At 40.5% G+C, this 16,461-nt stretch overlaps 1 protein-coding gene across 1 annotated transcript in view; it reads right to left on the minus strand.

Annotated features, from left to right (window-relative positions):
- thsd7aa (thrombospondin, type I, domain containing 7Aa) overlaps positions 1 to 16,461 on the minus strand; it is a 398,355-nt gene that overhangs the window by 114,598 nt on the left and 267,296 nt on the right. The window contains exons 9-10 of the mRNA XM_078228043.1: positions 12,277 to 12,392; positions 5,456 to 5,588 (exon numbers count right to left, since the gene is read on the minus strand). Of these exons, the coding sequence (XP_078084169.1) occupies positions 5,456 to 5,588; positions 12,277 to 12,392 (249 nt within the window). The remainder of the gene's footprint in view (positions 1 to 5,455; positions 5,589 to 12,276; positions 12,393 to 16,461) is intronic.

Genomic DNA, 16,461 nt, shown 5'->3' on the forward strand with positions numbered 1-16,461 from the left:
TGAGCCCGCATTAGCCGTCAGCGTAAATGGTGACAAAAGTCCAAAATCTGGCAAGAGTCGGGAAATTAGATTCTCACAGCAAGATCTTGTTTCCTGATTTTCCCTGTCCCTCGCTGCCGATGTAATAAGGTTTCCACCCAGAAAGAATGGGAACCTCATTTCAATGCATTTTAATAAATTTCAGTGGGCAGAATTTTCCCACAATTTGTCATGTTCAGACTGTAAACCGAAGTGTATCGCTCCAGATGCACAGCTGAGTTTTCAGGCCAGTGCACAGAGAATCTGGGGCCGTGGTTTGTACCATCACTCTGGTAGGATGGGGCCTAATGCAGCTAGCAAGACTGGTTCCACAGAGATCAGGGCATTTATCTTTAAAGGGTCACCCCGATCCTCCCCTCCCCCTATCTTGGGAGCCCCAGTGGATTCCCAAGCTGTTGCAAACTTTGCCGATGTGACGTCACATCAGGCCAGTGAGTTTTGATTATTCAGTGAGGGGGAATCACGTGGCTGGGAAGCCCTTTGATAATATTGAAATTCATTAAAATTTTTTGAAATGAACGGGAATCTTGTTAACAAGATCGGCGAGGGTCGGGGAAAATCGGGAAATAAGATCTAGCCAGAGAGAATCCCATTTCCTGACTCTTGTGGGATTTTGGGCCCACGTTGCCATTTACAATACTTTGGTGGTGGTGGGTTAGGGGATGGGGGGGATCTGCCCAGGTACTTGTGTGTTGGGGGTGAGGGTTGGGGGCATTCTCCATGTGCTTAGCCGGAGTGGGAGGTTGGAGTTTAATACCAGTGCAGATCTGGACACCCTTTAACGATGGCACCTGCTTTTCTGGCTCTGCCATCCCACCAGAGTGATGGTGCTAATCATGCCCACAGATTTTCTGTGCACTGAGTGCCAGAAAATCTGGTCTGAAAACTCAGCTGTGTATCTGGAGAGGTGCACGCCGGTTTTCAGTCAGAACCTGACATTGCCAGATTCTGGTAAAATTCCATCCTATGCCTCTCTTTATAAAGCCCAGGATCCCATATGCTTTTCAACACCTTTCTCAACTTGGCACAGTAGGTAGTCTCTCAACCCCAGGTTAAAGTCCAACGGGGTTTATTTGGTAGCACGAGCTTTTGGAGTGCTGCTCCTTCATCAGGTGAGTCACTCACCAGATGAAGGAGCAGCGCTCTGAAAGCTTGTGCTACCAGATAAACCTGTTGGACTTTAACCTGGTATTGTGAGCTTACTTATTGTGCCTACCCCTGTCCAACGCCGGCAACTCCACATCATTTCTCAACTTGTGCAGCAACAAAAGAATTTGTGGGTTCACATAAACAAATCCTTGAAAAGTGGCAGGGCAAGTTGTCTTCAAAATTTCATATTTTGTTCATTACATACTAAAGCAATTAGCAAAATGAACACCGATTTTTACAATATATAAACAGAAATACAATAAGGTGGTCATTAACTTTAAGAACATTCTCAGATCAATGATTCTAAATTATGTAAACATAAGCTAGATCCTGGCATTGTGAATTCAATTAGGTTTGTCTTGTACTACTTCCTATATAAGCGCATCCTTGTTTAATATATATTATCCCTCGTTCAAGAAGCAAAACCTGAACAAATATCATAATTCAAAATAGCTCTGAGTTTGCCTTTACTGTTAAGTAGGACTGATACTTTTAATAGCATAAAAACAAATGAACATGTATTTGCACTGAGAACCAAAGAATGATTTGACTTTCAGTGCTTGACAGCGTTTAAACAACATTAGAAAAAGACAGATGGCTGGTTTATTGAATTTCATGGAGAAGGAAATAAGAATTAGAAGCCAAATAATGTTCTGGCCTTGGAATGAATTGTGACATGTCCCCATTATCATGGGGAACTGATAAGAGCTTTCAGTCACAAAATGACTTTGACAGCAGTCCTCCATTTATCTCAAATGGATGGTCTTAAAAGTGGCTAGTGTCTTCAACCTGTGGCTCGCAAGTCTCCCTTCTTGCTCACAATGCAAATTCATAGAACTAGTTGCATTTTGTTGTACAGGTAACTGACACATTGGTCCACATATTTACAAACAGATGGGGAAGGAATGAGAGTTGGAGGCAGTAATGAATGTTTTACAAGAAACCCAAACGTATGGGTTTCACCCTGCAGATATTAACTGCAGGGTGATATTTCCAATTTGTCCATCATAGGTTTCCTGCCCAACAGCCTTGTTTGTCTGGCAGAAGTGTTGCAGCCGAGGATCAGAGAGCAAGAGGGCACGGAGGGAGTGCTTAGAACCATAGAATCATAGAAAATTACAGCTCAGAAACAAGCCTTTTGGCCCTTCTTGTCTGTGCCGAACCATTTTATGCCTAGTCCCACTGACCTGCACTTGGACCATATCCCTCCACACCCCTCTCATCCATGAACCCGTCCAAGTTTTTCTTAAATGTTAAAAGTGACCCCGCATTTACCACTTTATCCGGCAGCTCATTCCACACTCCCACCACTCTCTGCGTGAAGAAGCCCCTCCTAATATTCCCTTTAAACTTTTCTCCTTTCACCCTTAACCCATGCCCTCTGGTTTTTTTCTCCCCTAACCTCAGCGGAAAAAGCCTGCTTGCATTCACTCTATCTATACCCATCAAAATCTTATACACCTCTATCAAATCTCCCCTCAATCTTCTACGCTCCAGGGAATAAAGTCCCAACCTATTCAATCTCTCTCTGTAACTCAGCTTCTCAAGTCCCGGCAACATCCTTGTGAACCTTCTCTGCACTCTTTCAATCTTATTTACATCCTTCCTGTAACTAGGTGACCAAAACTGTACACAATACTCCAAATTCGGCCTCACCAATGCCTTATATAACCTTACCATAACACTCCAACTTTTATACTCGATACTCCGATTTATAAAGGCCAATGTACCAAAGGCACTCTTTACGACCCTATCCACCTGTGACGTCACATTTAGGGAATTCTGTACCTGTATTCCCAGATCCCTCTGTTCAACTGCACTCTTCAGAGTCCTACCATTTACCCTGTACGTTCTTCTTTGGTTTGTCGGATATCATTAAAAAAGTGATCATTAAAGGTTGGATCATTAAGGTTGGATATTATTGCAGATGGGTGGATAGGATGGTGGTCACGGGAACTGATTGTCCATTGTGGGAGCAGTGAGAATGGGAAGGTAGGTGGAGATTGTTGGGGTGTGGAGGTTGAGGGGAGTCAGCAAATATGGAACAGAAAGTTTGTTGGGATGGGTAGAAATAATGCTGTTTCTCTTGGTCCACAAGCAGTGTTGTAAATGAACTTATCTTATGGATTCAGCCTTTCTCGCCTCAGTTCAACTAACCATACATGCTTCTAACTTGAAAGTATTGTAATTCATGAATCAATCAATGCGGATCCGGTCTGTAACTTCAATAATAGAAATACATATTTTTTCTTGTAATCAACCATGACTTGTTTTTATTAGTTCATAGGATGTGGGAATCACTGGTAAGGCATATATTTATTGCCCATCCCTAATTGCCCTTGATAAGATGGTGGTGGGTTAACTTCTAGAAGAGCTATGGTATAGGTACACTTACAATGCTGTTGTGATGGGAGTTCCATGATCTTGACCCAGCGACCATGAAGGAATATGATCCAGTTCCAAGTCAAGATTACGTATAACTTGGAGGGGAATTTGTAGGTGGTGGCACACCTGCTGCTCTTCATCTTCAAGGTAGCAGTTTTGCAATGTGCTGTTGAGGAAGCTTTGGTGTGGTGTATCTTGTGGATAGTACATACTGCAGCCAAGGTATGTCAGTCGTGGACCGAGTTAATATCTAAGATGGTGGATGGAGTGAAAATCACTCTGCTGCTTTCTTTTGCATGGTGTTAAGCTTATGAAATGTTATTGGACTTGCACTCATCCAGGCAAGTGGAGAGTATTTCATCACAGGTGAGCTATTCAACACAGAACACTCAGCCCCTTATCTGTTCTTGTAGCAACAGTACTTAAAAGGAAGGTTCAGATACATTTTTTGTCAATGGTGTTTCCCAGGATGTTGATGGTAGGCTAACCATGTTGATAATGTCCTTGAATGTCAAGGGGAAGTAGTTAAATTCTGTCTGTTGGAAATGTGGTGTGAATGTTACTTACCACTTATCAGCCAAAGTCTCAATGTTGTCACCTTCTTGCTTCATATGAGCTCGAAATATTTCATTATCTGAGAAACTGAATGGTGCTGTGTTCAGCAAACATCCTCAATTCTGACCTGATAATGAGGGGAAAGTCACTGATGAAGCAGCTGAAAATGGTTGGGCCTAACTACTCCTGCTCAATTGTCTTAGGGCTATGTTTGACTTCCAACTACCACAACCATCTTCCATTGTACTGGATATGATTCTAGGCTTTGGAGATATCCTCCCATTCTCATTGGTTTCAATTTTATTAGGGCTTTTTGCTGCTATATTTGCTCATATGCCGCCTTGATGTAAAGGGCAGTCACTCTTAGCTTATCTCTGAAATTTAGCTACTTTGTCCATGTTTGGACCAAGGCTGTAATTCAGTCTGGAGTCAAGTGGTTCTGGCAGAACCCAAACTCAGCATCGGTAAGTAGGTCATTGGTGAGTAAGTACTCCTTGATTACCCTATCAATGATACCTTTGATCACTTTTTTAATGATTGAGAGTAAACTTAAAGAGATTGGATTTGTCCTGGCTTTTTGTGGGCGAGACATTTCTGTGCAATTTTCTATTTTGTCATATGGGTGCCAGTGTTGTAGCTATACTGGAACAGTGTGGTTAGGGTACAGATAGTTCTAGAGCACAAGTCTTCAGTATTACAGCCGGGATACTTTCAGGGCTCATGGCCTTTGCTGTATCCAATATACTCAGCTGTTTTCTTGGTGTTATGTGGAGCAAATCGAATTGGCTGAAGACTGACATCTGTGGTGGCGGGGGTTTCAGAACGAGACTGAGATGGATCACATATTCGGTCAGTACTTTTGGCTGAAAGTAGTTGCAAATGCTTTGTCTTTTACATCAGGTGCTCATCATTGAGCATGAAAATGTTCTCCTCTTGCTATTTGTCTCCCTAGAAAGCGCTGGCTGATAGTTGAGTACAGTTTTACTGCAGTTGGCATTCTTTTGGTAATAGGGCTATCCTCCATGTGAAAACACAAATTGCTGAGTGTCAGCGGGTTATTTCAGCACACAGTTGAGGCAAATTCTATCCTAATTGCACATCCAGCACTTCCAACAGAGGGAACTAATAGAATATGGAATTCCTGCTGATTTCTCCATTCCCTTGTTTCTCAGTCTTGTGGTGAACTCTCTGCTTTGGCTGAGTTCAGAATGGAATAGGAATCAAAGCAAATCATTATTTGGGGGTGCTTTGAATGCTTTTAAAGTATTAACTTTTGAATGTAAACCACAGAGAAATTTGTATAAATTGAGCAAAATGTGAATCTGACCTGTAATTACTGCAGACAGGAGGAGTTTCACAGTCCTTCTCCTCAAAGAGTGTGTCAGGACAATCTCGTCCTCCATTTGATGGCAATTGAATGATGACACGATGACGGGATTGTTTTGTTTTACTATCATCTCCTGGAAGTAATGAAGCATTACAAGGGTTAATAAACAAAACTTGCATGAGAATTTATGAGACACTTGCTTGCAGATTGCCACTTTCAGCAGGAGCATATGTATTGGGTTATGATTGAGCAAGTAAAGGAAAAATGCTCCTACTAGAGAGAACTCAGATTTAAGATCATGAACAAAAGAACCAGAGGGATACCTCGTATCTATTCTTTAGCTTCTGGGACTTGTTTTCTTCCCATTACTCTATTGTTCTGCTTTTCTGCTTCTGGCAGAGCTGTGAGACTTGCCTCCTCTCTCACTACCAAGTTGCAACTGCCTTGGGTCCAGTTAAAACTAAACTCAAAAGGTCTTTCTAACCTAGAGGTGGCCCCTGATTGCTAACCAATAGCTCAGTCTTTCTTCACACTTGTTTGTTTTTCACATTGTAAACTCTCTAAACACAGTTTGAAGTGAAACCAAAAAGCCATACATGCAAACATCTTTACTTAACATGAATTTAACTAGAGCTTTATCTTTTCTTACACCGAAAGGCTCAATTAAACTCACTTAAATCTATATGCTATTTTTAACATCCAACAATGCAAACAAAGATTACTTAAAACTACTTCTGCTTCCTGACAGGTGCATCTTGATGTGTGGGTCATTTTCAATTAATATATCTCATCAAGTGCACCACAAGCTTCAGCCACTGCTCAATATATCATCAACCCTTCATTCACCTACCAACAATGTGTCAATCACAACTCATACCTAATACTCATACTTAGGTTCACCTCACTCTCACACCCTTAGCACTGCTACAAGTCTCATACCCACATCCCACAACTTGTGCATATGACTACCATTCAATCATGACAGCCACATCACTCAAACAGGTTGCACCAGATTCATTCATATATTTTCCTCGGCCTCATAGAATCAAAGAGTCATAGAATCCCTACAGTGCAGAAGGAGGCCATGTGGTCCATCGAGTCTGCACTGGCCACAATCCCACAGGCCTTGTAAACCCACATATTTACCCTACTAATCTCCCTGATACTAGGGTTAATTTGGCATCAACCTAACCCACACATCTTTGGACTGTGGGAGGAAACTCACGCAGACACAGGGAGAATGTGCAAACTCCACACAGACAGTGACCTGAGTCCCTGGCGCTGTGAGGCAGCAATGCTAACCACTGTGCCACCGCGTGGCCCCTGAAGATACCAGAGGCAACAGGAGCTAACTAGTGGAAGATAGGCATGGCTGTATAGCTTTACCCCAATGGAGGAGAAGGTGCTTACCATTATTGGGGCAACAATCACTGAGGCCATGGTCAGTGGGAATACTAAAGGGATGGAAGTATACGCATACCTAATCCTCCTTCTCACATCTCAATTACCCCTCATCCCACAATCTCTTCTGCTTTGTTAGCTGTCGATGGCTTAATGATGTATCTTTTGCTTTCCCCTCTCCCCGCCTCTTGCTGCAATACTCTCTATGTGCCTCTCTCCTTTCAGATACTCAAGAACTGGAACTTATCCTGTAGTGGTACAGTATCAAGAAGTAGAAGAGAGACTAATGTTGCAGAACTACTCTCACTTGCTCTGACCACCAGCTGAGATACAGGCACTGCATGTAACTTAAACAATAGCCTAGAGGTGGGACCTGTCTGGCTAAGAGGCAAGGCTTTTATAGGCGCTGCTCACAGAGGCATGAGGTTACATGGGAGTTCTGCTGCAGGAGACTCAGAAAAGCACTTTGATGGATTGACTTCTAGAAGAAAGCTGATATGCACAAAGCAAAGCTTGCTTTGATATCCAAGCACTCAATGGAGCACTGCACCAATGGAAAGCATGGAATTCTCAAGAAGTCATCTGTGCACTCCACTTGCTTGTCTTTAGCAAGAAAAAATGAAATGTGTTAGAATATTGTGACTCCTCTTATCCAATAGTGAATAGCAAACTGCTGCAGCTGCAACTGAATCTTCAGAGCAAGTTGAGTATGGTATTACCAATGGATGTGAAAGTGGCTGTGACCATGAATTTGTATTGTTGTGCACCTTCCAGACGGAAGAAGATGGGATTTGCAACATCTCCCAGTTTACCATTTGCTGTTGCATTCATTCTTGCTGGACATCACAATCTGTCTGCTCTGCATGTTCCTGAGCATACACTAACACCCTCACCATAATGATGTCCAGTGAAGCTTGCATCAGAAAGGAAACTCAGAATCCTGGGAGCCAGTTGCTGGGGAACTATATTTTTGGCCTGTGACGTTGAGCAATTGCTATGTTTGTGTAATTAAAGCAGATAATTCTGAAATCTGATGAGGGGGAGTAGAACTCATAAGAGTGAATCTTGGGAAATAATGAGGATGCAACTCTTGGGGTGAGATTTTGCTATCCGGACACTGGGCAAAGCTACACTGGGTGACCAAGAATGGAGGCAGAGACAATATCATTAAATTTTCAACATGATTTCTGCTGAATGCCATTTTCACCAGCACAGAAAACCTGGTGGGTCATGGCCTGATGTGCGCTTAAAGTGATATCAGGTTCAGTGTTTTAAATGCCTGTCTCGATTTTTAATTTCCATGAGTTTAAGATCTTCAATGAGGTGGGTGGGCCTCTGAGACATTTCTGAAATTCTTTAGGTCAGTCAGTTTGTGAACCTTGAGGGTGAAGCCTGTTGTGGAGTAAGGAAGCTTATGGCAAGAAAGTTAAAAACAAATTTGTGAACATAATTAGATGTTGTAAGATAATTGTAGAATATTTTTGATGTAGTTAATTGATCATTAGACTCTGTACTTAAAAAGCTAAGTGACTATTAAATAGATCAGCAATGTGTAAGTGTTCAGATTCATTAGAGTACTTTCGCCGTGGGATAAAATGCTCCTCTACATTCAATGGTACTGAGAATCATTTAGACCATGGTTTTTGATATTGGCATTGGGTTAAAGTCCAGACATTCGCTCAACCTTTGAAATAGCTGAACAGATGTCTGAATTATTTGATTGAAAGCCCATCTGCTGGGCTTCAGGTAACTTCAAAGGCTCTATTTGTTTTTTGACCTGGAGGGTTTGCTTGTATAATTGTGCAAAGGAATATCATTATGAAAGCTTAGCTGAGCATTATGAAAACTTGATTGAGCTACAAATTCCACTAATGGAGTGAGCTTAGGAGGGGTTGTTTACATAGCTGTCAAGAGGACTATGGACTTTACTTTATTGACAGTCTGCTGAGCAAGTAATAAGATTACACTGATTGAAGAGATTTTTGTTTGTTATTTTGACACATTTATGAATAATTATATGAAGTGAGATTTATTCCCAGTGGAGATGGAATGGATGATTGGTTATTTATTTATTTCCATGAACATATCAGATATTTCTCAGTGTTATAATAGGATTCATGTGTTCTGTTTTCATGGATACTGGGCTAATGGATAATGGGGGTGTTTGGAGTGCATGGGGGACAATGGGGGCATGAGGATATGGAATTGGCATGGGAATTATGAGGGTATATAGAAAATACATGAAGGTGCGGAGAAGAAAAAGGAGATATGAGGGGACATGAAGGGAAAATAGGGCTATGGAAGGTGCCTAACAGCCATGATTAGAACTGGGCCGATGCCTGACAACAGAGATGGGCCTTCAACGCTTGGCATCTGCTCACCTCGGTTCTCATATTGGGCCTACTTCAGGAGGCAACAGCCTTGACTCCGTTCTGACCCCTTCACCCTGGTGTCAAAATAACACATGGGAGCCTCACCTCTCAAAGTGTACCCTCTGGTCTAGTATCAGCAGCTGGAAAGTGTATGTTTATATGCATATATTATATATATATTATGCAGGGATAGATTTTTTCCTTCATTACCTGATTGCTAATCAGATGGAGCTAATCACTTTCTCTCTATCTAATTTAGCTTACTGTCATCTTATTGAAATCACTGGAATGAAAAGCAGGCAGGTTCAATAATTTTATCCACTCTGCCAGATTGTCAGCCAGGTGGAGAAAGAAAATAGCTTGGGAAGAAGAAATTTGATGGCCCCTTTTTGCGATCACAACCAGCAGGGTGGTAACATGGCATACATGGGATGCAGATACATGGGAACACCACCACCTGAAAGTTCTCCTCCAAGTCACTCACCCTGACTTGGAAATATATCGCTGTTCCTTCGCAGTCACTTGGGTCAAAATCCTGGAATTCCCTCCCTAATGGCATTGTGGGTCAACCCACAGATGTGGACTGTAACGATTCAAGAAGGCAGTTCATCACCAACTTCTCAAGGGCAACTCGGGATGGGCAATAAATGCTGGCCAGCCAGCGAAGCCCATGCCTCATGAATGAATTTTTAAAAAACACCAATCAGAAGACTCAGAGACTATCCAAAATTGGTCGGCCAATTTTAGTTGCTTAATCTGGATGATCTGATGGAACCTGTGTTATCTCCTTGGGCAGCTCAGCCATTTCCAAAGATGAATGCATTTCTGGAAGAGGGGATGGAGCAGGCAGAATTTGTGGGCTAGAAAGGGTAGCAATTGAGAGTAGTGGGGGGTTTTCTAATATCTTTTTCAATGATAAACTTACATTTTGTTTGTGACTACTGGGGTCGCTAAAGACACCTAAACAAAATAAGAGCAGTGATCACCAACTAACCTAAGGGGCCTATTGTCTATTTTAGATGGCCACCAGGGACACGGGAAAAATGTTTCTACCCAATTTCAAGTAGGACCTTTCGCAAAACTTCTTTGGACAATGTTGGCGCCCAAATAACCCCACGCTGTGCAATTTTAACACCATTTTATAGGCATAAAGGTGCCTGATTTTTAGCCCATTAATCCGAGAGTCCCAAATGTTGAACCATTTTCAGGCTGACACAAGTGCAAGATATTTGGGAACATGAAGAGGAGAAGCAGGAGGAATGTATGAAAGAACTGAAGAGACGACATAAAGCAGCACATAATAAAGTAGATGCTAATACAAAGTACCATTTAGATCACATTTGTGTAAAACAAACAAAAAGTGTCCGCGGTTACGGAATCATTGACTCAAGTTTAAGGCTTCAGCTGATTTGAATAGAATTTGTAAACATCAAATCCACTTTTTTAAAATGGGCACTTTTAATCAGGTTATCATCATAGGAAAAGATGGTTTGGTCACTGAAGCCTGCATGAATAAAGTGGAATAGATCTGTGACAGCTGTAAACTGTAAAAACTGTAGCATGTTGATCTAATGAGTGTAGTGTCATGATGAAAGAATGCTTTTTGCACGCCTCATTTACAGCATGAAAAGTCAATCACCCATGTAAAGATAAATTATAGAAAAACAGTTAAATGGGGTAAACTAAAGTGAAAAAAATGCAGCTCTAAGAGAAAATCAGGAGAATGACAGAACATGTGAAATGGTTGTACATTTGTACAATACTTTGAAGGTATTTATATGTCAAGCAATTCTTTAGAATTAAATAACAATTTCAGTTAATACAGACCTTTTTTTAGAAGGAATATCTATATGTATGTACAATATCAATAAATAATTATTAGACCAGGATTTTGCACCTCAGCGAATGGCGACATGGGAGCAAAATCCCGCAAGAGGCCAAAATCAAGAATCTCATTAACAGGCTTTCCCGCTGTATCTTTTCCCCCATGTTGGGATCTCCCCAATGTAACATTACATCGGCGAGGTTTACAAGAGGTTTTTAAAAATGTGAACCAGGCAAAGGGCATCTGTCGGGGGCGCACAGATAAGTACACTTTCCAGGGGGAGATGGACTTGCCCAGGCAGTGCCAGGGGGCTCTATTGGGGAGGAGAGGGGAGGGAGTAGAAGTTTCCTCTAAGTTGATGTTGCTAGTTCTTTAATGCCCCGCCTGCCAGCATAACTGCATGGACCACATCTCCAAGATTCTTTTCTTCTGAGTGCTGGACAATATGGCAAGAAAAGCCGGCTGTGCAGCCGGCAAACTGCACACTGCTTTTCTCACCTGAGCCAGCATTTAGAAGAAAAAGCAGAAAATTCCACTCTCTGTACTCACTGGAATTATGTTACTAATCTGCATGTCTGAGTTCCAGATTTGTGATAGAAAACTTGCATTGATATAGTGCCTTTCATGATCACAGCATGTCCCAAACCACTTTACAGGAAGTACATTTTGAAGCGTAGTTACCATTGTAATGAGGAAGCACAAGCCAAGTTGTAGACAGTGAGCTCTTACAAACAGAAATGTGATAATGACCAGCTAAAATGTTTTTGCAATGTGTTTTGTGGGATAAATATTGCCCAGGATACTAAGGATTACTTGTCTATTTTTCAAAATAGTGTCGTGGGATTTTTATATTCACTTAAGAGGGCAGATGAGGCGTCAGTTTGTCATCTCATCTGAAAGATGGCACCTTCGATAGTGCAGCACTCCCTAAGTACTGAATTATGTCAGTAGAGTCTTACTTTTTCATTCGAAGGAAGCTCTTGCCTACCTTGGGCAAGGGTCTCACACATTGCTAAAATGATGCAGAGACATTAGTTGCCATGCCGCTGATAGTTTAATCCCTCCTCTGTTTCATTCTCATCAGACACTGGGAGTCAAAATATGGGCTTTAGTTATGAATCTGCATATTATTGAATTGGGCATCAAGAGCTTATGTTGTTGTATACCCTTTTCAGTATGAAACCTGAAACCTGCAAAAACCTATGAACCCTATCAGTACTCACCTTCATTGCACGATGAATGACAAAGTGTCCAGTGGCTATAAGATGTTACAATGCAGTTTTTTCTGCATGGTAGGAGACATGGTCTCACTGTGTCTGGTCGTACAGTTTCAGGACACCTGGAGAAAAGAGCAATTCTTTTGTTACATGTTCTTTAGAGTCAACATATCAATATTTTAAAATTGAATCAGTCAGTCATATATTGTCATATATATTTTTGCATGTTCTTAATTCAAAAAATAAAACTAAATACAGGCAATGATTACTTTCCAAGTTATTTTTTGAACAAAAAGTAATTCACAACTTACATTCATATGATATAAATGTACTGTAAGTAGAAATCTTTACTTTCCTACCACTTCTTACCCCTAACCATGAAAGTTCCTGCCATGAGAAAAGTACCACAGCAAGGCTTTTTCTGCTTCAGAAAATTCATATGAGGACAAAGAACATTGTACTACAAATATTGTAGTAAAGTAGATTTTTTGTTGTTACAGATTACATCAGTGATGGGCAGCCTAGGCTAGTGAGTGAGGTGCATGTGTGGCACTCCATCTCAGTAGACTGCTGGTTTGAAATCAGGCTTGTTCCCTAACGATTACCTCATGAATAAGATTAAATACACTTAACACACACCAAATATAACAAATTATCGAAAATGCTTAATTATTTATCTATTAATAGAACAATCATCAACTTCAAATGGTATGAACAAAATAAATATTTACACTTTGGCCCCAGAGGGAGCGCATGGCTCTCACAGTCAATGTCATGCAATCAGCATGCACCTCACTTCACTTGCCCTTGTTTTATGTGCATATCACTTCAATCATACCGGTAGAAAAAACTACATGAATGGAAATCCGTGGAATGTGGCAAGCCTATGTGTGGGTAACGGTCAACAAAATGTTTTGTGTGCCGCACTCAGAACCCAGATGGACTGCATGTGGCCTCTGGACCACAGGTTGCCTACCACCGGATTAGAATGTTCCGATTAATCTTTATTAATACTCTGTTATTTACTTTGAGCTGTTGCTGTAATTGGCCTCCATATCAGTGAACAATGTGACAAAAAGTGATGTAACTACATGTAGCTATTTTCCAAATAGACTTTTTTGCCAAGAAAGATTGAATGTGAGATAACACAGTTCCTTCAAAAACTAAAATCAATCATATAAATTCTTTGGATTCTATTAAGAGCTCATGAAGGCAAGGTGGAGATATATTTCAAATGTGGTGCCTTGATAATGTCACAATCCTATTGTAATCCTGTCAGCTGCAGAGAATGGGCTTTGGCCTGCCAAAGAATTGTTGTTCCATTGAGTCAGGCATTCATAAGCCCTCTCTCAATGAGAACTCTGTACATGGTGAAATGAAATATATTATGAAGGTTCCCGCTGGTCAAGAACTAACTAGGCAGCTTATTAGATATTTCTCTATCTGGAGTGTTTAACATCAGCTACTGAAAGGTAAAAACAATGACGGAAAGCCTGCAAAAACCAGTCAGACTAAAACACAACACTTTTGCCAGCAAAGCCATTATTCAGTTTCAATTATAAACACAGTCCATAATTATTGTTTTCACTACACAATCATGTTTATTTTGGAGATATTTTTGTATTACTTTTCACTGTGTTCATTCAATAAGTTTAGACCTAAGTAAATTAACCATGAAATGTATAATGATTGCACAAATAATATTTGTCCTTGTTTCTGCAATTGCACTTTAGGTTTTGAGTTCACTTTTATAATTGGAAATAAATGCATCTTTAACAGTTAAAATGCCCATTGCCAACATTTACACGTAGTGAGTTCAGATAACATTCCTTTGTAGTGTTGATGGAGGAGGTTAATGTTCAAAATCAATTGAGTAATCCCTCAAAATGCACTGAGGTGTTTTTCTATGTGAGGGAAGTTATTACTGTTTAAGACATTTATATAAAGTTGCATTGGTGTTTGTTTTAAACAGTTCAATGATGGTGTTAGGGGAGCACATAGGGGAATTACATGTGCATTTTTAACCAAAATAGATTCATTCCTATTTACAATTAAAAAATGACTATGCCTGCTTGGAACATATGTGGAGATGCCGGCGTTGGACTGGGGTAAACACAGTAAGAAGTTTAACAACACCAGGTTAAAGTCCAACAGGTTTATTTGGTAGCAAAAGCCACACAAGCTTTCGAGGCTCTGAGCCCCTTCTTCAGGTGCTTGGAACATAAACAGCAGTATTGCATTTCTCTTCCACATATTGTGTCTCCCATTGGAAATTTTTAGACCCTCCCACTGGTGAGATCTTCCTGTCCCACCAAAGTCAATTGACACTTGACTGTCCCGCCACATCTGTCGTGGGTGAGCCAGCCATGGCGGAATCGGTAAATTATTTCAACCGCAAAGCATTCGAAAAGGCAATTTCTATAGATGTGAGTTGAAACTGTATTTTAAAACCCTTAACTTCTACTGAGGATCTCCCAGTCACCAATTTGAGCTTCAGCAGGAGATCAGCAGAGCAACACAGAAAAATAATGCTAAGGCTAGTTGTATCCATTGATGCCGTTTCCCTGGGGATTCTGTCAATCATCCAGTGAAGTTAAGACTGGAGATTGGAAGATACCACCACCAGTCAATGGAATGTCAAGGCGACTGCCTTTATCTTCAAAACATAAAATATATTTACATCAATAGTGATGCTCACCAGCACTTTTTATGAAAACAATTGGATCACAAGAGTTTTTCTATTTCAACTTGATGGAGAAATGAAAGCTGGTGCTCATCTGAAGTTTTGAATTGAAATATTATTTTTTTCTGCAATGCGCTGAAGGTAAGGTTAGAAGCAAATTATATGAAGTGAAGTGTTTTTCTACAGAGCTGCACGAAGCTAGATAAATCCTTTAGTGTTTTCTTATTGATTTGATTATACAATGATAATCCCTATTTATCAGGAGAGTACAAGAAGCTTCATACTTCGTCTTTGCAGCTTTCATGAGAAGTGTCTCTGTTTAGAAAAAAAAACAAGCTTGGGTAACAGGAAGGATCATGATACAGTTGTAGTTCTTCTTCTTGAATAATCTGACCCTTCAGTGCTCCTTAGACAATTTGATCTGTGTGAGCCTTATGAAAGATTAAAGGCCATTACATCTTTATGAAAACCGGAGCAGCATGTGTGTCAAATTTGTCTAGTGTCATTTCAAACTAATCTGGCATGAAGAGAAGTCGTCACGAGTGACAGATGAACAGTTTGTTTTTCCATGACATTGTGATAAGCCCATTAGCTATCATGAGAACATTCATGTGAGATTTAAAAGAGAGCAGCATTCATCTTTCACAAGTGCAGATGCTTTTATCTAACAGATTTCAAGTTTTAAAGTGAAAGTAGAAAATAAACAGAAGAAAATTAATCACATTTTATTGTGAGTGTGCAAGTTGACGTTGTAACATTTTCATTAATTTTTAGCTGCTGTTAAAGACTATTTCTATATGGAATTATTATTCATTTCTCTATTGGGATAACACTGCTCAAACTTTAAGAGAATTGCATTGAAGAAAAACATTTAGAATATATATTCTTGATAAGATCCACTTGCAAAGTGTAAAGAGTTAATTTTCGTTGCAGTTCCAGTTCTCTTTTGGAGCTAACTCTCTTTCAATAATCAGTTTCCAAAAGTGAATCTTGTCTCTTATGATCTGGAAACTGTACATGTGTTCTATCCTTTCATGAAGGGAAGCACCACACAGGCTAACAATTGTGGTAATTTGAGTATCACTTACATTATGCTACCAAATTCTTGGTGAAATGGCAGATATTGCCACTGGAAGCAAGAATTTGCAAGCTAGCACAACTAATACTTTTTATTTATAAATATATATTAACTTAAAGTGCTAAAATCAGCATAAGCACATACAATGAAAATTAACGTATTCGGTTGGCTTGGCTGTTTTACAAACATTAGAATCATAGAAACCCTACAGTACAGAAAGAGGCCATTTGGCCCATCGAGTCTGCACCGACCACAATCCCACCCAGGCCTACCCCCATATCCCTACATATTTACCCACTAATCCCTCTAACCTACGCATCTCAGGACACTAAGGGCAATTTTGGCCAATCAACCTAACCCGCACATCTATGGACTGTGGGAGGAAACCGGAGCACCCAGAGGAAACCCACGCAGACACGAGGAGAACTTG

The sequence above is a fragment of the Mustelus asterias genome, chromosome 2 (assembly GCF_964213995.1).
Source record: "Mustelus asterias chromosome 2, sMusAst1.hap1.1, whole genome shotgun sequence".
NCBI classification, from domain to species: domain Eukaryota; kingdom Metazoa; phylum Chordata; class Chondrichthyes; order Carcharhiniformes; family Triakidae; genus Mustelus; species Mustelus asterias.